The sequence below is a fragment of the Thermobia domestica genome, chromosome 12, assembly GCF_964235325.1.
Source record: "Thermobia domestica chromosome 12, izTheDome1.hap1.1, whole genome shotgun sequence".
Classification (NCBI taxonomy): domain Eukaryota; kingdom Metazoa; phylum Arthropoda; class Insecta; order Zygentoma; family Lepismatidae; genus Thermobia; species Thermobia domestica.
Window position 1 is genome coordinate 214,538,303 of NC_137465.1, and position 23,951 is coordinate 214,562,253.

At 35.8% G+C, this 23,951-nt stretch overlaps 1 protein-coding gene across 2 annotated transcripts; it reads right to left on the reverse strand.

Moving 5' to 3' along the window:
• Positions 1 to 1,218: 1,218 nt before the first annotated feature.
• LOC145667032 (uncharacterized) lies at positions 1,219 to 23,659 on the reverse strand. 2 transcript variants are annotated; one of them, XM_081734723.1, is made up of 11 exons: positions 23,269 to 23,659; positions 19,980 to 20,149; positions 18,209 to 18,296; positions 17,988 to 18,073; positions 13,112 to 13,248; positions 12,287 to 12,353; positions 11,519 to 11,681; positions 8,905 to 9,095; positions 7,339 to 7,504; positions 5,601 to 5,740; positions 1,219 to 1,783 (listed from the first exon to the last, which is right to left on the reverse strand). In XM_081734723.1, the coding sequence occupies exons 1-11, from the start codon at positions 23,333 to 23,335 to the stop codon at positions 1,451 to 1,453; spliced, it is 1,608 nt and encodes a 535-aa protein (XP_081590849.1). In that variant the 5' UTR covers positions 23,336 to 23,659; the 3' UTR covers positions 1,219 to 1,450. The 2 variants fall into 2 exon arrangements, with proteins under 2 accessions (XP_081590849.1, XP_081590850.1); XM_081734724.1 differs by lacking the exon at positions 23,269 to 23,659 and adding an exon at positions 22,870 to 23,003.
• Positions 23,660 to 23,951: the final 292 nt, after the last annotated feature.

Consider the following 23,951-nt stretch of genomic DNA (forward strand, 5'->3'; position numbering starts at 1 on the left):
GGAAGCATCTTTCAAAGAAATTTGAATATTGTAAATTTCTCTATTCCGTAATTTAGAATGGTCTTCCGAAGTCTGAACTTGTGCCACGTCTTTCGAAACTGTACAAAATCTGCAAGCAAACTTAGATGAGAAAGACTCTGTAAACCCTAATATTGAATGTATGCCCAAATTATCTCCAAGTATCCCAATCAATTGGAAATAAATGTTGAATTCTTCACCCATATATTGTACACATAAGCCGCCTTCTTCGAGAAATTTCAGTTCATTTAGCAGGACTTGACAAACTGACTTGTTTCCGAAATGTCGTCTATCTGATGTATGAAATAGAAGACCCACAAATATGTTTTGAAGCTGTGCGGAAAATTGTGGAGGTACGCAGCCAATAGTGTAATAAATGGATCCCACCTTTCTCGTTCCTGCATGACTACCTAACGGATTATTAACCTCGAAGTCATCGTAATACAAAAGCAGCGGTAAAATTATCTTATCAGAAGACATATACGTTTGATTTCTCCAATGTTCCCCTTGCATACAATTAAACAACACATCACTATCATGTAAGCAACCTTCTCTGTATTTTAAAATTGTTTCCAAAACGTTTGGAAGTTCTAAAAATTGTTTCAAAACTGCTCTCATAGGAATGAATTTCGCCATGACCGGAATAGTGTTCATAGTTATCTTTCCTTTTTTTTTCATGGATACCAGCTTTCGTCCAACGATCACGTCATTTGCAGGAATGAAGTAACCTGTTGCTTCAAATGCTTTTAAGCGCATATGATCTGTGGATAAATTACGAAATGGGTTTGAAATTACGTCGAACATCTTGTGAATTTCATGTATGTAGGGTAAATGCAAAGGCTGCAGCTTTTGTAATATATTTTCCTTCAGAATATCCATCAATCCACAACCAAAAAATTCCTGTATGTAATCAACAATTTTCTGGATATGTACCCTTGTTATATCTGGCCTGCTATACAAGTTTGACAAGAACTGCATGACGTCTTTTTCAACTGTTCTTTTATAAACTTCAACATCAAAATCTGGGAGAGGCTGATCATTGGTTGATCTTTCATGAGTTTCTACATTAAAATTTAAAACACCGTGTACAATTTCAGGAGTCTCAGCTGAAGCAACGGGTTGTGGGACATTTTCAACGAGGTTATGGTGAGAAACATTTGGAAGTAAACACTTGTTACGCTGTTCGTGTTTCTGGAGGTGTTTTCTAAACGACTTAATATCTAGAAAATCACGGAAGCAATATTTTTCGCCACAACGATATTTGCTATTGATTAACAATTTGTGAAAAAAACGAAGGTGAAGAAGAAGAGATTTAGGTGATTTCAAAGCTAACTTACACAAGAAGCAGGTAGACATGGTGATATTACTAAAATAACCTAATACTAATATGACTTATCAAAGAAAAACTATGCCTATCATAACCTCTGGTCATTTAGGACATCATTTCGGACATCAATGTACTAACGGCAGTGAAATGTTTGTCCCATACAGTCTCAATTTCGTACACAAATTTCTGCAAAAACATCCAGGCTTGCTCGCTTTCCTTTGGGTACATCGCATTCAAAACATGAACAGCCTTGAAACAAATGTCCATTGCTTTCAGTGGTGATTCTATCTTGTAGAGTTCATAATCCACTGAGACATAACATTCCGTAACATCGTATGTTTCATTTGTGACGATAATAGGAATAGGCTGTACAGTGAGGCCAAATCTTCTCATCTTCTCTCTATGTCTTTCCAACTCAGGTTGCAACTCATCTATTGCCTGAAACCAAATATACTTAATAAGAAACTATCATTCAATTGTAAACGAAGTCAAAAGGAATCTTAAAGCTATAAAGTGTTAATGAACTAAACCGACAAACTCAAACAGGTGATTCCTCACATCAAAATAAGTGAAAACAGCTCATATAGACGTGTGATTGAAAGAGCATAGTTTCGGGGTTATACGCTGCCAAAAAGGCGAAAAAATTAACTTTAAAGGTCCATAGCTCCACTACTATGGAGCATATTTTAGCCCGATCCAGACATCACTTCAGCGGTGTAGAAGCAAAACCTGCTAAACCCATTCTTCAATTTTGTCAGGAAACGAAAAGAAAGTGACTTTCTTATGTTTCAGAATTGATGAACAATTGTTTTTCTTTAGTGGTAGATTTCACTCATCTGCATTACGTAATGAGCAAAAAAAAAAAAAAAAAAAAAAAAAAAAAAAAAAAAAAAAATCTTCTTCTTACAAAACTGAAAAATGGATTTAGCAGATTTTGCTTCTATACCTCTGACTTAGTAACCAGTATGTACCATATCCAAATACCTGTTTCAGAATTCTCGGGTACTTCTGCGATAATCTTTAGAGAAGCATTTTGATACTAGTTAATATTTTCTGAGTACTCTCCAGCTGCCTCTCTAAAACTTGTTATGCAAGAACTGGAGAATTCTGAAACACGGATGTTTGGATAGGACACATACTAGTGAAGCTATGGACCTTTAAAGTTCATTTTGTCACTATTTCGGGAGCTTATACTCCAAAACTATACATTTTGACTATAGTTTTATATGAATGTTTTGTTTTGATGTGAGGAATCACTTGTTACAGTTTGTGGTCTTGTTCTATCACACCCTATACAATATATTACACACACACACACACACACACACATATTATATATATATATATATATGATGCGTCATTTATAAAGTTCAAACATGATAACGGCAAGACCAGAAAGAGATCAGCACTCAGTGTACAGTGTTGTCAACTCATTTTAAAAATAACTCTACGTCAGGTTGTTCTGCATTTAAAGAGAAAATAAGCAATACCAAACTTAGTGTTCAGTGTTGCAAAGCAACGACGCAACACTATCCCAAATATGAAAAATAAGCAAATTTAAACGCTTCTGCAATAGTAATAACGCAAGTGAGACAGACGGGGTGAGGCATATCGAATGTACCTTTGTGTCAAATAGTACCATCAAGATTTGACGTATTTCGAATAGATAGGAACAAAATTATAACAAATTGAAAATTTGATTTTTTACAAAAGGCTTTATTTCGAAAATGTCATACAAAACTATCACATTTAATGATGCAGATGGATTTAAAAAAAAAAAAAAACATGAAGATCATAATGCCGTTTACAGTATTTTGATATCTCAAACCGTTCGGGAGAATTTTTTTGGAAATAAAGTATTTTGGAAAATTTAATTATAATTTTGCTTCTATCTATGCGAAATATGTCAAGTCATGACGGTAGTATTTGACACTAAAGTACATTCGATATGCCTTGCTCCGTCTGTCTCACTTGCGTTATCAATATTGAAACCGGAAGTTGTCGATTTTTATAACTTCCGGCTTCAACAGAGGTATTACGAAGGAGATGGAAGCTATTCCTGGGACGTTTACTCGTTTGCAGAAAACCGATTCTTTTTATCTTTTACCGTTTTGGTCTGAGCTTAATATTGAAATTCGCCATCTATTACAATTTTTGCTCTAGGGTGATCAATGGTGAAACCGAAAATGGCTAATTTGAACTACTTCCGGTTTGAGTATTCTAACAAAAAAATCTATTCGTAACATTTCATCTTTAATTGGCGAAATTTGATGATGAGCCATGCAGTAGCTCTTGAGATCTTTTGTGTCCTAAACAAAAGGACGGACGGACGGACGGACCTGGTAAATATATGAAGTAGTTTTGGCATACCAAACTCTCTGAAAATTGAAGTTGAACTAATACATCTCTTTTCAAATTAGAATAACCTAAAGCAAACTACGAGAGTACTTAATGTTCAATATTAAACATACATCAAGGACATCTTTCACTGTATTAGTATAACAGTAGCACGAAAACATGAGCATGTACTGTTTAATATCTAAATTTACTTTTGACAAGCGTACTTTTATTTAAATAAATCTACCTGCCTTACGAAAATATTACCGGTGTATGTAATGTTAACAAACACAGGCAACAGCGCGACTACTACAGACGAATATACCTATTATATTTACTTTACTGTAAGTGTTAAAAGAATATACAGGGTGCGGCAGCGTTCATAGCGTAATTTGACTTGCGTAGTACAATGACATACTGCATGAATGCGCGCCAGCTCTTGCCCCATTCGTGTACTAATGAGCTACCATTTCGAGTGTGACAGTGATATGGAGCGGTGGTGTGCACAGCATTGTGCCTTTGCTGTTGAAAGTTATTTCAAGAATAATGACTGTTATTGCTACCCAGCGTCTATTTCGGCAACATTTCAACTTGGGACGTCATGGGAAAGTTTCAGATGGACGGACCATTGTGAGGTGGGTACATGCATTCCGAATAACAGGTTCTGTTTGCAATGACAAACCAGGAAGAAGTGAAAGAATTGTACGGACACCAGAAGCCGTGGAAAATGTTTGTGCTGCAATATTGCTTAGCCTAAAAAGATCTACTCGTCGTCATTCACAAACGGTGCATATGTCCGATCGCTCATTCAGGAGAATATTGCACGAAGATCTCCATTTTCACCCATATAAGCTGCAGATTGTTTAGGAAATTAGGCCTCGCGATTGGATTTCACGCCATGCGTGATTTCCGTCGCCAAAATCCACTAATGTTGCACACTATCCTGATGTCAGATGAAGCTCATTTCGAATTATGTGGTTCAGTGAATAAACAGAATTTGCGTTATTGGAGTGATGTAAACCCGCAAGAACTGCACATTAAGCCCTTGCACAGTTATCGTGTCACAGTGTGGTGCGAAGTTGCTTCCTTTGGGATTATTGGCCCTTACTTTTTTGAGGAAGATAACGGTGTGGCTGTAACTGTCACCAGTGAACGCTACCTAAAGATGCTGCAAGACTTCGTTCTTCCCCAATTAGGTATGGTCGATGTGAATGTGGAACAATTATGCTTTCAACAAGACGGAGTGACCTCGCATACAGCCAGAATTTTCATGGATTTCTTGCGAGAGACATTTCCAGGTAGAGTAATTTCCCGTTTTAGTGACATTTCCTGGCCGCGTCGCTCACTTGATCTTTCATGTGCATACTTTTTTCTTTGGGGCTACCTGAAGCAAGAAGTGTTGCGAACACGTTGAGCCACCATTCCTGAGTTGAAAGATTGCATCAGAACTGCCGTCGGCAATGTCCCAGGGAATACGTTACGCCGAGTTATGGAAAGCTTCAAACGCCGCCTAGATGAATGTGTTGTGCAGAGGGGGCATCATTTGACAGGAGTCACATTCAAAAAGTAACCCACGCAATGGACAATGACTTACACATTAGTAAATGACATACCTTTAACTATTAATTGACATAAGAGGTAATAAATAAATTACAGTTACTGCCTTATGGTGTGTTTTTAATATCGTACTATGAACGCTGCCGCACCCTGTATTATTAAAGCTGTATGAGAAATAAGAGTAACTACATTCATTTATGTCCCTAACAAATATTATACAAGAAACGAAGATGTATTTAAAGGAGCAATTTCACAATCCTATGAATGTCTAGCTCCCACTTCTTACTTTTCAAAGCCTGGAAACTCTTTCACTACACAAATTTGCAATTTTATATATAAAAGGAAACAATGTTACATTTACCTTTACGTGAAAAACGAATCCCTGTTGGCTTTCGTATTTTGTAGGTCTCCACGTTCCTGTTGTATCTTTCTTCTTTATAGCTGACGTCACTACAGGAAAATGTCTTCCCAACAAAATGAAAAGGACTGTGTTTCTTGTATCTGGAAGAAAAGAGTAAGCATTCAGTATCCTTTTAAAACTTAAGAAAATAAACTATGAAATATTCATTATCGTTCTCTTTTAGTGTAAGGCATCTCCTTGGTATTACTTGTTACGTTACATAATCACATTTGCAGTCAGTGTGTCACTATTTTTAAGCATAAATTACTCGGTGGTATGTGTTACGATGCTAATCGGAAAATAAGCGAAGACTTCTCTACAATAAACTTGATTCACACAGTAGAAAAGATACTGTAAATATATCTTTTGAACATAAGTCACCATGCTCGTCAAGACATTTATTCCAGGAGTACAAGGCATCGATAATTACGAAGAAAACACCTACGTCAAGTCACTAAAGCAATGTTACAGTTGCTTGCTCAACTTCGAAGACAAAGTCTGCTCTTTTGACTCGAAAAGAGCCTGTTGTTTTCTATTTTAAACTAGAACTATTAAAGATTAACAGTGCTCACCTAAAAAGGATTGAATCGTAGCCTCTTTATAATCAATAATAAGTCAAAGACCTACAAAGTCTGTCCTGAGCTCCTGTATTTACTCTGTTAGCAGTTGAATTACTATGAGAAAGTGCTACCTTGAACTATTGTAACTGAGCTTCCCGCGCTAAAGGCGGTACCTACGGAACCTATGGCGAGAAGTCACAAACTCTTATCAGAGTAGCACATACTTTAAATTCTCTTCCCTAAGATTGTAGATATAATAATGAAGTACATACTTGGTAATCGACGCTATTAGATATATCCTAAATAATAAAATGTATACTGCCCTTGATGCCGCAAAGTGTAAATTATTTTGATCAAAAAAAAATAATAATAAATCTGAGTTTTATGTCCCAAGGCTAAAGCAGAATGCGTTTATGACAATGAATGAAATGGTGGAATGAAGAAAGTGGAGAGAACAGGAGAACTCCGAGAAACCCCACCATAAAGCCCATTTGGAGCGAGATGGTATTGAAACAGGAACCCCACGTAACAGAAGTGAACGCTCTACTAGTGAACAACCTGCAGTATTCAGTAGTTAAACAAGGGTAGCCTTTGTGATATTTCAAGAATGCACTGTAACAAGAAAAAAAAAAACAAGAATCGTAGCAGCAAGAAAAAAGTTACGTAAGAAGATACCACAAAGGATCGAAATAATTTCAAATAAAACTAAACCGATTTGATTTCCTACATGTTGGTACTGCAGCTTCATATAAAGAGAAACTTTTTTCTAGGCTTCTGAGTAAGAGGTAGAGAAATCGAACTTTCCATCAATAAATAACATTAAATCCAAATGAGCTACAATAGAAGAAACAACTGTGAGCATTGATGGTTCTCGAGGGAAGTCATAACGTTAAAAATAAGCATGTTATTGGTATAAACTGAGAGAGTTGGTACACATTTAATCGCTAATGTATTATACAAAGATTAGTACATTAAGTTTTCTTCTATTAGACGGTAGCGATAAAATAGTAATCCTTTCCGGTGTGACTTCCCTCAAGAGCCGCCACTGGAGTTTTAAATCCCTTATAAACTCTGATGACGAGGTAACTGAAACACAAGCAAAATACATTTTCCTTATGGGAGAAAATATCAATACTAACCTGATTTAAGCTTTTCTCTTTTGAGTACTGCTTTTAAATCTCGTGTCTCTGGCAAACTTCCTGCTTTATTCACCAAAATCTGTTCCAGCTTTAAGCTCAGGTTTGGCCACTTCGCTAAGAGACTTAATTCTTTACCTTTGTATTTCTGTGTGAAATCAATCTCAATCTATCAGAAAAATAAAGGAGTATATAATATGGTCATTTTACGAGCCACTGTCTTTCATAGCAAAATATATAAATTTCGGTGGGCAATATAACAAATAGACTTCGGATAGTTATGCATTTTGCATGTTTCATATGCAAATGCATATTTAATTGTTTCTGCTTCAAAGATGATCATAATTTGTAAGTCAACATGGAAATATTACTAATTCATGGATGATTTCTCTTATCTAAGCTGCTCCCTATTGGGATTTAAATTCTACTTTTGCACATATTTCGTATCTGGTTCAGTGATTTTGTACCTGCTACGAAATGTCATTAACAGAATTTCTTGGAATGGAATGCAGTTAAACAAGGGTCACCTTTATCTATTGGTGAGATCACTCCAGCAGTTTGAAGGGATAAGTAAGCTAGTTACGTCTATCTTTGTCTGATTGCAGTTCGACATGCCAACTGCAAAGAGAACATATCTGGGAAAATTTAAGTGCATGTTTGGATGCATATCATGGCGATTTTAAAGACATATTTACATGCATATTTTGAGGTTTTTAGTGCATAACTATTTGAAGCCTAATAATAATACATGTTCTTTATGTATTACCAATCTAACCATTTTTTCACATTTTTTTTTTTTTTTTTTTTTCAATATCCTTGTTCTGCGCCTATACAGTTCGAAATTATTTTATATCTTTCTAATTTTGCACTTACGCATAGAGATGTAAAGAAGCCGGCTTTTTTGGGGGAAAAAGGAAGAGTTAGCCTTGTTGACATTTTTATGATTTCCATATTCAAGTACAACCTTCACTTTCTTGTACTAGATTGTCCAATGAAAGAAGTACTTTACAACATAAATTACTTTTCAATCCTATTCCGTCTGATGCTGGGTGTCTTTATTGGCTATTGAACCGGTATCTTACTGGTGGCCAGCAAGTGCAAGTTGTGTAATATTGGTTGCCTAACCCATATCGAGTTTCTGAAAATCTTGTCAAGTTGTACGGATTTCATGCAGATGCTGTATATTAAATTCTAATATAAGTTTAGTACTCAAAACCATTAACGACCATTACAAGTATTACGGTATTTTAACAGTAGTAATAGTTCAAGTTCGCGCTGCTGGGTTTAGGCATGCGCTATCCTTTGAACATCTTAATTATTTGTGTACCATAGCCTGCCGTACAAATGCTATGAACATGACTTCTTCCCAATATTCCCTTTACCTGATATGCACCAAGTATGGTTTACACAAACTTTGCACCAAGTATGGTTTACACAAACAACCGTATTTAAACTTGCACAAGGACAAGAAAGAGCAAATCCCTATTTAAATTTAAACTATTACCACTATAAGAAAAAGTTTCAGGCCTGCTTTTATCCGTGACTTTCTAAATGTGATACCATACTTACTAGCGTATATCCTAGTGGCTGCTTCAATGCTGGATATTCAATGTAATATTGATTGATTGTTTTATTACTATGGTTAAGTTCACCTTGTCTTTTCCTAGACGTTAACTCCCAAAGTTTGCAAACTTTATCCCATGGTTCAATACTGTTTCGCAACCACTGCATATATTCATACTGCTGTTCATCATCTGAATCTGAAAAGATTATAAAAACAGGTCGTATTTGGGCATTACTATAAAAAATCGTCATAAGTGTATATCTTAAGCGGGTGCTTAATTAGACAGAAAAAAAAAGAAAGTTTCGACAGGGGGGAATAGAGAACTACGTATAATGAGATGCAACATTATTTTTCGGAATATGGCATCCCTTTTCACGTTCTTTACTTACTGCTCTTTTGTTTATTTTTTATTCTTTCTCTATTCTCTCTCATTTGATGAAGCATTTTGCGTCAGCTTAGTAATCATTTAACTATGTCTGTTTGGTTCTGCAATAGTTCTACTGTACAGCTTCGGTTTTCTATATTTTGCAATATGTATTAAACAAAGCAAAGAGTTATACAAGTACATTTGAAGAATACTCATGTGTAATGACATTAAACGGTAGTGCATATTCAGGGGATGGAAAAAAAATACGGAAACACCTAACAAATTGCAAAATACCTTTATTAACAGCGAGTAGGACCACCTTTGGCACGCAGAACAGCCTGCAGTCGAGGAGAATGGAGGTATACAGGCCACGTATGGTTGTCACAGGGATGTTGTACTATTCTTCCGCCAAAGCAACTGCAAACTGTTGTAGAGGCGACGGTGGTGGGTAGCGGCCTCGCACCTTGGTCTCCAAAACTGACCAAAAGTGCTCAATGATATTGAGAGGTCTTGCGATTTTGGAGGCCATGGCAGATGTGAAACTTCATCTTCGTGGTCAGCAAACCAATCATGGATGATGTGAGGTGTATAAACAGAGGCTCCCTCATTTTGTAACACTGCATTACCATCTGGGAACAAAGTTTGCACCATGGGATGCAGCTGATCACTTAAAATGGTTATGTAGTTCCAGAGTGCGAAATCATGAGATCGAAGTAGAGGGTGGGGAAACTGTAGGCTGAAGGACTGGAGAGTAAAACAAAAACAACAACAACAACAACAACAACAAAGCTCTTCACACTTTTGCAGTGCAAGGTTTCGATAATGAACGTTCACGTACTTGGGCATCCAAAAATCTTAAACTATGCAATATTAGGAATTATACCGCTGACCACTAGTTCACCAATTAATTAGATATGAAATACACGTTACTTATATACAAATTAGTGTAAATATTTTGCAAACTGCTGACATTTCATTTTATTCTCCCCCAGTACGTTTTAATTGGGGGAATCTTCCAAAAATATTTAGTAGAATTCCTCGTCTCTCCAGGATTTCACACCTTGCGTAGTCCTTACCACTGACATGTCCATGCAGATGATTATTGGTCCGGCAGAATACCAGGAAAAGGATGCAAATCATCACTGAAGCGCCGCCACGCTTCACTTTTGATAACAATCGATTTGTGTTGACGTTCTCCACACGTATACTCGGTCAGTAAATCGTGTTTGAAATGGCTACCTCTTTTATACTAGGTTTTTCCATTCTTTTTGTCTATGCCCTTTATATATCAGATAAGAAGGGCATTTTATTATAAAGCCGTACGTAACAGTCTGGTCAAAAACACACTTACCCTGTATCTGATACAGGGAGCTCTAAATTTTGTATAGAGTTCATGCAATAATGTAGGAAAATAACTGACAACGATATAACATTTCAAACTAATATGTAGAACATGTTACAGAGCGGAACGTTATACCACATGAAAAAAAATCATACTACGCACACGGCCGGACTTAGGGTAGCTCTATTTATGTGTATAGCTAAAGTTGTGGGGCTTTTTCATGGCTCAGGGTCCATTCTCCCCTACAGACTGTAAGCTACAGTACCCACGTTCCGTTCTCCCATTTCAATAATAGCTCAAATATGGAATAACACTTCCCTTTCCATAAATATTACAATTAAAACTTTCAAATTGTTATTTCTAATCTTTAAATAGAACTAGGTTAGTTTAATGAGTTTGAAAATTCATGCTACAAAGTTTAACAAAAAAGTAATGAAGTGCTATTTGATTATAACAGATACACATTTTGTGTAATGATAGATTAATAAAGAGTGGGGGGCGTAATTTGGCGACAAGGGGGAGAGTTGCCACACGGGCAAACGCCCTCACCTATGCTAATGCTATAGGCTACAGCGTACGTGATTTAACAACTGACACTACAAATCGTTAACTGTCAATATCACTGACACTATCGATCTAACCGGACTATTTTTTTTTTTTTACATTAAAAGTAGTTACGTACTACACGTATCACCATTACCACTTATAGTAATTACACTTGAGTATTCTTCGAATTTATTTTTGTTGCAAAGTAAAGAATATTTTATTTGTGCAATAAAAAGCATTAGATCTAGGTAAAATTGGCACCTGTGCACATGAACAGGATTACATTTCCAAAAATCGTCCTAAACACGAAAGAAACATGAACAGAGTAAAAAACAAGTAAATCAATAAAAAAAGAAAAATCTACCTTCTATTGGAAAATCTTCCTGCTCTGTTGATTTACGTTTCTTATATGACAGGACCCCGCTTTCTCGCAAGGAACGTTTCCTGTTGTTGTATTTATCCCACAGCTTTCCTTTTGCAAGTACTTTCTTTCCCTGAGCTTGTTTGTAGGGTACGTAGTAGGTGTACTGTGCAAAATAAGAGTAATAAAGTCAGTTACAAGAAATCATTATATATATATATATATATATATATATATATATATATATATATATAAGATTGTTCTCTTAATATGTATACATAAGTTGGAAAATAACCTTAACATACTTATTTTTTTGTTGAAATTAAAGTAAAAGAAATTTCAATGTGACCTATCATTTTCTAAGTAGCTCAGAGCATCCATTTACCCACATGATAGTTAGAATAATATATAATTTACATAGTTATGTTCCAAACGTTCTTTCTTTTAATATTTTGACCAAAGTGTGCTACGTAAAACGCTTTTCTCTTTCACTTTTCTTATACCTTTGTTTAGCACCTTAGGTGTCTGATCTCTACTATTCTATCTGTCTTATTACTTTATCATTTTCCTGCCATTATCGTTGTTTCTAACTTACATTTTTCGTGTAATTATCTGAAATGGAAAATTTAAATGTCAAGAAAAGCCAAAATTGATAAATCAGGTATTTTTTAAAAACACCTTGGAAGTAAGGCATGCAGAAATGCTTAATAATTTTTCCCAAGTATCCATATTGTTACAATTAAAATGTGCTTAAATAATATACAAACTTACTTTGCTCTCAGTAGGGAAAATTTGCACTATAGCTTCACTCAGTTCCGTGAACGTCTTGCTACTAATCCTAAAAGTAAACAGGAGCTATGTTATAACATATTATATAATCCAACCTCGAAATATTTTATACATTATGAAATTATTTCTCCCATCTTCCCCTTCTATACAATTTATGGATTGAAGCAGGAATACACTATCCTGTAGTACTTTATAAATAGTGAATAAACGAATGATTTCCATGCAATTATGATTTGAAGGTATAAGACAAATATATATGTTGCCCCGCGTGGCGTAGTCGCTGACGCTCCCACCCTTGGCGTGAACGGTCTTAGGTTCGATTCCTCATAGAGTCATTCGGTCGAAAAGGTGTAATACCTTTTTTCTGGGCAGCCATCCTGAGTGGGGGGGTTTCCAGGGATTTTCTCATTCACACAAGACAAATGCCGGGATGGTACCTAACTTACAGGTCTTAGGCCGGTCTCTTCCTTCTTCTCCTGGATAGTTTGCTACCGAAGGACGACATCCCTTAAATGCGACGGGCTTAAGGCCGTGGGTGCCGGTAATACCCATAAATTGCATCAATAAATAATTATATATATGGTTAATTTCAGCTTAACGTCCCACGATTATGCCACGTTGACTAAAGGAGACTTGGACCTATTGATTATAGAATTTGAACCGAAGGTAAGCGTGTTAGCCATTAGATCAAGCGATGGTCCTATACTGGATTTGTGTAAGAAAGTAAAACCTCACCATACACTAAACATAATATTTTGGAGGGAAAAAACACTTATATTAAACAGAATATTTTAAAACAGTATTTACCTTTTATCTGCACCTACGTATCGAATAATAACTTCAACCAGTTGTTGCCTAGTTCTTCCATTTAAAGACCCATTTAACGTATAACTGGTCAACACTTCTCTGCCTTCCAACGAATCTTCTAATATTGCTCGCAAATCCTAAAATTCGAACATTATAAATCCATTAATATGCAAGTAGTGGCAAAGGACTAATTTTAACACGAGTGAAAACGTATTAAATACATTCTCATCTACAACAGGTAGACCTAGGTTAAAACGGTTGTAACCATGTAAATATTAAACATTCAGTTATACTGAGAGGTTAGATTTTTTTTGTACTGAGCGAATTTTTTTTTTTTAGATTAACGTCCCATTCAGCAGCGAGGCTATATGAGACGTGGACCTACTGATTAACGTGGTATCCGAACCACATGAGCTCCCGCCGGTAATCGAACCCAGGGCTCCCACGGCAAAAGCGCGTACGCTAACCGCTTATCCACGAAGGAGCTCTCTGAGCGAAATATGTTACAGATAGAATGATACAAATAAATCTTGGTGCACAGTCGTCAATTCAATACCCTATTATTTAAAGCGAATTGGTAGCTATGGACGACACAAATTTCATCGAGTGGAGCATGGTAATATTGCAAATTTCAAGTTCTACGTTTAGGATTTCAATGAGACTTTGGAACCTTGAAGAATATTACTTACAAGGGAGGAGAGGGAGATTATATATCGAAGTGGAAGATGGTTTATACACCAATCGAAAGCACTAATGACGCCTATTAAGAAACTGTAATAAAAATTTTCCGAATGCATATACTGTATGAGTTATATGAATATATAGGGTGTCCAGAAAGTCCGTTGCCACCCCTAGAAATCGCAAACGGTTAGACAGATGCGAAAACAGGAAAACACGTGTTTGATCATTTTAAAAGTACAATGTATCAAAGCAAGAAGTGTTGCCCTAGGGCCACCCGCAGGGTCCAACTCAAAAATTGCAAATAGTAAGAGGGTCAAGTAGCATATCGTTGGAAAGCTGTTTGGAAATGCAAGAAGATGGAACAAGTCTCGACTGTCTAAAATTATCCTGTGCAAAATAGCGGCCGGTGAAAATGTCAGCAAATGTTTCATTGTAAAGTCTATGGCCACCCCTATAGATCTGAAACGGCGCAACAGAGTCAAAACAGGAAAACGCGTGTGTCATCATTTCAAAAGTATAATGATTGAAACTAAAAAAAAAAAAAAAATCCAAAGGTCCTCCGCAGGGTCCCAGACGGAGTCCTACTCCAACTTTTTAAGCGGCTATTGGAGTCAAGTAGCATATCGTTTAAAAGCCCTTGTTAAGTCAGTACGAAAAAAAGATAACATGCACCACCAAGGGGGGGGGGAGCTTGTTGAACCCAGTTCATATTATTGCTCTAAACAAAATGAACGAGAACCCGTTTAGAACAAAATCAAGCAGGATTCTTTTCTTAACATTCCATTACACAATATTATTTTTTTTTTCGGATTTTTTTGTCCACGCAGAGAAGTACAATTCACAATATAATTTTCTGTGGGTTCGACGAACTCCCCTCCCTTGGTATCGTAAGGGTTAAATGAAAGCAAATGGAACACGTCTGGACGCTCTACGATAACACTGTGCAAACATCTTGCGTTTTAGGACTTCTTTCTGTAGTCGGGTTTTAGTTTATTCGCACTTTAATTCTTGTACTCAATGGAAAGATAGGAAAAGCCACTACTGAGAAATGCTCTTTGGGCATATGACTCGCACTGTACATGCATTCGAACCAATAATATTACAGTTTCTTAATGAGAATAATTAGTGGTTTCGATTAGTGTATAAATCATTTTCCACTTCGATATATAATCTCCCTCGTTAGGGTAAGACTCCTCTCGTTGATATGGCAACAATATCCTGAGCTGTGGAAGCCATCGTAACCAAGTGAGAATATTGATATTGTTTACTATCAGCTATTATGGCAACTAGAAAAATGAAATCCCAATTTGGAAATATAGTATGAAATTATTGTGACGGATGAAATTTCGTTGGTGGTTGTGGTTGTTAATCTAAATGTTCCAGACAAATGTTGAACCAGATGAACAGTAAATAAATAAAATAAACATTCCTCCCTGGGCCACTAATACTTTGTAACATGAATCCGAAATCCCTTACTTAAATATTATGTATCATATGAACGTCCTAAATATTTCAAGCCGAATCAAATTGTTTATAATTTAGAATTCTGGAGGAACAGATATATTGCCTAGATTTATTCATAGCTGAGAAGCCTGCATGAGGCACGAAACACATGTCAGCCTTTGAAATAGTTACCTACTCCCTACAGGTAATATTCACAATGCGGATTCACATCAGATAATAGTAGTAGTCCATTTCAAATTCAGGGAAGCCGCAATAAAAGATGGAACACCATCATCGAACTTGACTCCAAACCATTAAACAAACAACTAGCGCGCACCGAAATTCAGATTTTTAATGGCCGAAATAATAAATTAACGCAGATTTAATAAATTTAAAGCAAATCTAGACTCTTGTCCAAGACTGAACTCCTTTATCCACTAGAGACTTAATAATTTTTATTCACTGAGAAAAAACTGATTTTTTATAACATCACATAACGGGAAACGGATTTTTATAACGGAAAGAGAAAGGTTACTGTATATTGAAATGCTTAAACTTAAATCAAAATATATGAAACAATAGCAAAGAACGTTGATTTCGATTTGAGATTGATTTTAATGAACCGTCGTCCCTGTAACATTAAGTTATATATGCAACCATATGGAACATTATAAGCGTAGAAAAAAAAAAAAAAAATCTCGCATCATTTTTGATCATTCTCAAAAACTTCCGGACAGTTATTTTCGCAAGCTACATGCATAACGTATTAAAACAACATCTCATTCGTCCATTCAGCACAGTTAGTAATTAACTTTGATTTAGGAAGCCCTCATTGGCTCATGCATTTAGATGCTCATACTAATAATTTCACGTATTCGCACACATGAACAAATATGATAAAGAAACTTCAACCCAAATACATACTGTGCTAGGTGACTGTAGGAAGGTTTAACTACTAAGTACTCAACTTACAAAACAATAATAATAATAAAAAAAAACAATTATCATTCATTAGGACTGCACTAATTGGTCGTACTCAGCTCTTAAGACATCCCTGGTCTAAAAGAGCCATCCTCAACTGGGCATGCTCCTAACGTCAATGTTCCGGTCCTTTACTGCAATGGAAACTAATATTTTACTAATTTTCAACTGCCAATGCACAACAATAACATGTGTGTATCTGACCATCACAGAACAACTTCCTGAATTACGCATCGTGCAAATTACATATCTTTCCCGACGTTCTAGCTAACGTAATGCCAAAACTTCCCGGAAGTGAACTAATTTCTCTAGATTTCCGAAATTGTATCAAATAACGCAAAGAGTGCACTAAAATTCATATAATTAAGTATTTTTGCATTTTCTCACATACTTCTGAATCTTGGATAGTACCGTATACGAAATATGTAGTCTTGATCTTGTGCCCAGATCACTTTGACTGCAAATGTAAACAAACATCGTCCACTTTGCTTGTCTTCTGCAAATATGACCCAATGTATCCCATTTCTTACAATTGCATAAAAAAAAATCCCTAAATCCCAAGTCTCAAATGATGCTCACATGAAGATCGAAACTTCTTTTTCAAAGTTACACGGTAGTTTGGAAATACGGCCTGAATGTGCAAATTCAGAATACATGTTCCAGTAACCGGAGTTTGAAAAGGGGACTTCAATCCAGTTTTAACTTGGCACCTTTGAAGAATTTTCATTTCAAGAAACGGCAACATGACTATTTTTTTAATGTCTTTCATGGCACCTTAATTATTTCCAAAGGTAGAATTCAACGAATATTTGTTAAATAAAGTATTTCTTCATGTATAAGATGCAACTTTATTTTCGGACACGAAAATTAAAGGAAGGTAAAAAAAAAATAAAAGTACTGTACCTACCGTATACATAAAATTATTGAGTTCGGTTTATCATAAAAATCATACACTAGTCATCATTGTGAACAATCATCACAACTAATCTTCACTGCGAAAACTTTCCTCATCCTATCGAAACACACAGCGATTATTTTCTTCATATGTATCTGAATTCCCTCTATAAATCTGGCCATTCTGCTGACTTGCCTCTCATGGTCTACTTCGACAATGAGATCTTCAATATGATTTTACCTTCGCCAGTCTTTGATTGTTTTCTTAGTTGGAGAAGAACCAAACTGACATTGAGCAGCACGATTGACTTTTGAAAGCTAAGTAAACTTGAACTGAGAAACTATCTCGCACCTACTTCTTTCGGAAACGTAACCTGAAGTTAGATAAGTCCGTAATAATGAGCATGATGACAGAAACTCCACACAGAAAGTCACGCGAATTAAAAACTACCGTACCTTCGTACCACGCTAGGCTAACAAATATCGCAAAGCTAAGAAGTTCGAACCGCAAAGATATCCAGCGCGAAAACAATCAAGTGGGAATTAGAACGAAAAAATCCACCACTTTATAAGACGCACCGAGCTTTTACATACCAAATATTTCGAAAAAAAAAAAAAAAAAAAAAGTGTCTTCTACATGGGGAAATGCGGTAACCATATATCGAGCATATGCGATGTACCAAGTATTTCAACTCCGGAAAAAGTGTGTGGAAGCCGCTAGGTACTCATGGTTATAATTTCAACTCACTTATGCCTAGGTTAATTCAAGTTTTACACAAAACAATATACAACGAAAGCCTTTAACATTCAAGACTTAGGTAATATTTCAAATAAGACAACAATTTTATAGAATTTCGTCACAAGTTAAGTTACTTACGATTGTTCCTTCGGTGTGAAGTTCTCCTATTGTGGGTGTGCTTGTTCTACTGGAATCAAATTCACTTGAGTAACTGCTTGAGAAAGCTGCAGAACAATAAAAATGCATGCATTAATAAAAATAATATAAACATTTATAAAAAAACATTAATCACAACATAATGGTACAGCATGTAAGTCAAACTTAAGATATATAATATAAAAATATCCCTAGTTACTTACAGGGTGTTGGAGAAGTTAAGTCCACAGTGTCTTCTGTACCTGGCAAAGAGTAGTTGCTGCCATTATGCTCCTCTAATGAATCATTTGTCTGAAAAATATAATTTACATTATACAATCAGCTTAATTTCTTATTACCATTTTATAGTTCATTAATACATTTCTCCTGATTTAATTTCTACAATTGAGAAAAAAAACCTCTAAACGCTTAGTGAAAGCTTCCCTTATACTTTTATGTGGTCTTGCTATTCAACCTTGTATTCTGAAAAACGGACCAGTTGGCAACTTTAAATCCTAACCGCTTCTCGGCTTACATCCAAGAGAAACTGTCCTCCATTTAAACTCGAAACTGTCCTCCATTTAATTGACCACAAATGCGATACATCTGTCGACTGACTCACGAAGGATTCTTGATAAAAATACATTGTACTGATCTTTACATATTTGTCAATATAATTGTCAAGAGGTATTTCAGAAGGACAAAAAGATAAACAGTTGCACAAGTGAAACCATTATACAGAATTACATATGGACAATTTCAAAGTACTGCAAAATACAGAAGAACTAAATTAGTCCAAGTTATCACTACGACTTTTATTAGTCCAAGTTAAAGAAATACAACGACTTAATTTGCATATCCGTAAGAAAAGTGAATAAAGATACGAATTATTTTAGTCCACTATGACTCATTTATACATAAACAGATACCAAAGATACTTCTGATTTCAATAAATGCCTTTCATGAGGTTTTTATACCCCCCCCCCAAAAAAAAAGATATGGCATTTCGATGTATTTTATTAATAGTGAACATTGATGGCAATCGCATTACAATAATAATAAACTATACAAAAATCACACCAGAAACATTCATAAACTTATTTTAAAAAATTTAAAATGTTGCCTTTGTAGTATAATCTCTTTGAGTAATGAATGGGGAATTTAGGTCTGAATAAATGAGAATCATATAGGAGAGTGAAACGTGATAACCCACAAATCAAGAGATTACGAACATTTTTTTCGCTTTTTGATTTAAACCAGTTGGTTTTCTTGAAAAAACCAGCTATTTTAAACCAGCCAATCTTTTTTTTTTTTTTTTTTTTTTTAACTGAGCAGTATGGTGCTGGTAAAATACTCTACCACAATGAAGAATATGGTGCTCTTATTTTCGGATGTTAAGTAATCATATACTTAGAGAAATTTTCATTAAACGATATTTTTGTTTGCCCCTAAATTGCACAAAGTGATTTCACCCATAAGTTTCTAGCGTTCTTTTATAGATGTTTCGTATTCCCCCAATTAGAATACAAATATGTTCACTGGACGATATTTCTCGTTCGATTGAAATTGCGTAAAAACGTTGATAGTTTCAACGTTTATAACGTCAATGTGTTTATAATAGCTTGTTCTTCTCTTCTATTTCTTAAATACAGTGTTACAATAACACTTTCGAGTATTAATTTGTCATTGTGACAAATGGGCTAAAGTTACCCCAAACATAAAAAATCCTGCGTGGCATCAAAAAATTGAAACTATAATCATCATTTTTGATCACACTGATTTACTGCTTTCAAAATAAAGCCAAAGGTTTGCATTTTAACAATGAGAAATATCATTAAAGTTTTTCCTGATCTTAGGAGATATTAGGGAAATTCTGAAGAAAGAAAAAAAACTGGGCCAAAGTATACCCAGTTTACGGTATATCAATTTTTTAAACCTTAAAAGATATATATGTAATCAATACGTTATGATACACACACCCACACACACACACACCTGTATTAACGTCGCCACGAGATTTTCAATCAAACACGGCTGTTCAGCCTTCTCTTTCTTGTAAGCATTGTATCTATATAGGAATTTCATTCGCTTTCCAACTTTTGGGATCAACTCCTTAATGGCATCTTCTGTTAAATGCTCAAATGCCTCATCATCTATTTCTTCTTCTGTGAAAAGACAAGGACACTAAATAATGCTCAAATTAAAATCATTTGCAAGGAGAATGGTTTTTAAACCTTAAGAGGATGGGGAGGCTGTTCTAACATTAAGCTCGAAAACTTTTAAATTCGTACATTCTAATGGCCAGAAATATATTTTTAAATATTTCTTAAAACCTTAGTATAACTTCCCGCATTTGTAATATGCACTTCGCAGAAACCCAAGAAACCATTTATTTGTTATCACTGTTTTTGAGTTGGTGATTTACAAGGCTGACAAAAACTATGATTAGAAAAGACAGATGTTTTGGTTCAAACTATAACCTAAGGGATTTGTATACATTTCACTGCCAATGTACTATACAAAGATTAGTAGGGTTCACTCGAGCAGACGGTTCTACCCAGTACCGTAGCCAGGATGTGTGTTTGGGGGGGGGGGACAGTGCTGTTATAGGTACATCTAGAGTAATTACAAACAAAAAAATATATAAACATAAAAATATATAAAAAATTACAAACATCAAAGTACATCTTTGGGGGGGCGGCCCCTCTGCCCCCCTCCCTACGCCACTGGTTCTACCAAATAATAAGTTTATAGGTAAAATATGTGAAACATTTTTTTTTTTTTTTTTGTGGAAGAATGAGAGTGTGAATATATGAAATTATATATTCATTGAACGAATCTTGAACTGATAGTGAAAGTATTGTATGTGTATGCTCTTCCACTATCCTCGTTTATGCGCATACCCCCGTCACTGACGCGCCTGCTCACTACGGACCCCACCTTTCATTACCGCAGAGGCCTTCCTGCTATGCTCTTGCACTGACTCGTTGGATAGCATTCTTACTCCTTAGTGGCCACCGAGCACAAGTTGGTTCGTGTTTTATGCACTGTAGTTTTAATGCCATACGTTTACACTATTTAAGCTGATCCCTTCTGAAGTCAATCTGCAAGTAATAATGGAGCTCCTCATTTAGTGCATGCTATGCTAAAATAAATTCAAAGTTCTAACCTAACCTGAAGATGTAAGAAATGTGTCAAAATTTGGTAGAATCGTATGCTCAAGTAATACCGATGGGTTAAATTCCAAAGTTGGGCGTCCGTTTCCAGCGAAGTTTTTAAAATTTACAGAAGATATGGATAATTTGATCGTTTGTGTGCTTGATAATATATGTCTCGAAAAATCTGTTTATTTGTTATATATAAGCGGTTATAAACATGGGACTATACGCCGAGCGGAGGGAACTACTTGGCGCAAGGTAACCAAATAGTTGCATTGTGGGAAAGGAACGAGCATTTATGTTATCAACATGGCGAATGTACAAGGGCAATGAACTAACAGTTTTAACATTTGTGAAGCAATACGTTGATAACGAGCAAAATCTTTTAAAAGTTTGTGAAGAGCACGGATTAATGAACCTAATAACAAATTGCAGAAAGTGTGGAAAGGAGATAACAGCGAAAAAACGTGACGAAAGCGGACGCCCAACTTCGGAATAAATGCCATACCGATTATTATTGCGTTATTCTTCCTTTAGATAGTAGTAACTAAATGGTAACCCTTTCCGTCGTCACTCTCCCTCAAGAGCCGCCACTAGTTTTAAATCTCTCTTGCATTCTGGTAACGAGACGGGGAACTGAAGATTAACGTAGAATACGAACTACGTGAGCTGTCACTAGGAATCAAACCTGAATCTCCCCAAAAAATTAAATACGCTAAACATATAGCCACGAAGGAACATTTTGAGTTCTACCGAATTTTGATACATTCCTTACATTTTCAGGTCAGGTTAGAGCTTTGTATTTCTTTTAGCAGAGCATGCACAAAATGAGAAGCTCCATTACTACTTTGAGATTGACCTTAGGAGGGCTCGGTATAAATACAGTGTGGACGTATGTCATAAAACCTACAGTGCATAAAACATGAACCAATGTGTGCTTGGTGGTCACGAAAAAGCACGAAGTCTAACCGTCAGTGCAGGAGCGCAGCAAGGGGGGCCCGAAGTTAGCGACGGGATACATCCGTAGGGAGCAGGAGTGGCAGCCAAGGTGGATATACGCATAAATGAAGGTAGCAGAAGAGCACACATACACATACAATACGTACACTATCACTCAAAATTCATTTCAATATGCTGTACACTGACAGTAATTACTTCTATTCACAGCCTCATTCCTTCATGAAAAATGTTTCACATCGTATTCTACCTAGAAGTTTTCTATTTAATATAGGCCTGTCTGCTGGAGTGAACCCTTCCTTGAAGCTATATGGTTAGAATGACCTGGATTCGAAGTAGGATCTCTGGGACGTGGGATCCTGTAGTTTCCCCTACCCGTGTGACAGCAACATTTAGGATAGGACCTATAGATCACTGACTCACATCTTCATTTAGTTATAATAATGGAAAAAGCAACGTGCCCTGAAGGGCTCTAACTCGCATTCACTCGCTGTCGCTCGCTCGGCAATACTGTGTGAAATGAGTATTGAGATTTGATTTTAAAAAAAGGAACCAAACTGGCAGAAAAAAATTGGAAGAGGGGAAAAAATAGCCAACAGAAAAGTATAAAAACATGCCTGCTATGCGTAGATGTCTTAAATGCACGGGCAACTCGCATAAATATATTTTAAACTGTTTTCTACGTCGCGTAAAGCGTATTTTTAACATAACACTTGTGATTGTTAAATTGAAAATTTTTGCAAAATTCCTGCAGAAAATTTTTGACTTACAAGCTCATCGCAGAAAGACGAAGAAAGTTCTGCCATCGGGGTTGATTGTGAATTCGTCCATGGACCTTTATTCCATGATGTAACTTAGGCACATATTGATGCTGGAAACAGTAACAACCTATGCCAGCCCCGTTGATTATAGGGTGCACAATGCAGCTTCCCCGTTAAGAAACACTTTCTAAAACAAAAAGAGTTCACTTGGCGCTAAAAGAATATTGCATGATTATAAGTATGCCTCCCTAAAACAGGATAGTACGACCAGTTCTGCTTTAATATACGGCCGAGGTAACACGAATTAAAATCACTATGTTTTTAAAATTGAATTACTCAATCACATAGAATTTAAACAAAATGAAGCATATATTTTTTCACACATTTCTTTTAAAATACTAAACTTACCTTGAAATGTATTTATAAGGTCTTCAAGTTGCCAGTTTCGTAACAATTCAACAGTTTTTTCACTCATTTTACAAGAAATTCATACAAATATCAGAAACAATACGATTGAACAAGAAAATGGCGGCTTCGCTTCTTTCTTCCTGCACGTCTTTCTGCGCATGCGCAAACACGGAATAGCACAACCAATCATACATATTGTTTATGGAGCTATAAAGATAATCTTTATAACAATAAAAATGATAACTATGCAATATTTTTCACACAGCACATACGAATTTTCTCATATCATTCTGGTAACATAGAAAAAAAAAATAATATTATATATATAACCACAATAATGTTTCCAATGACAATGCCAATTTTAACTATATTTTTATGGTTCTGATAACAGTACTCGTTTTTAGAGTGTAAATCAGTTATAAATTGTTTAAATTTTGCTTATGTATTTTTTCAGTATATATATTTTTAAATACAGTATTTTAACAGATCATTTCTGTCAATTGCTTGCTTGCATCCCCTTGATCGATTTTCACACTCCTGCCGTCCAGGTTAGACAAGTGACCAGAATTTTCACTTGCGAAAACGGGACGCATATGAATCGGCTACGGGGGGAGGGGTATCTGACTTCTAGATTGCATTTTGGGACTCAGCAGTGTTCTCAATTTACAAACTACACAAGTAAG

What these genes read in the sequence shown, in the direction of transcription:
- LOC145667032 (XM_081734723.1), bottom strand. Translation starts at nt 23,335, where the DNA reads ATGAGTGAAAAAACTGTTGAATTGTTACGAAACTGGCAACTTGAAGAC. An exon ending in TTCACACCGAAGGAACAATC is followed by an intron (nt 13,249 to 17,987) that starts GTAAGTAACTTA and finishes TTCGAATTTTAG; the next exon opens with GATTTGCGAGCAATATTAGA. An exon ending in AGCCACTAGGATATACGCTA is followed by an intron (nt 7,505 to 8,904) that starts GTAAGTATGGTA and finishes TTTTTCTGATAG; the next exon opens with ATTGAGATTGATTTCACACA.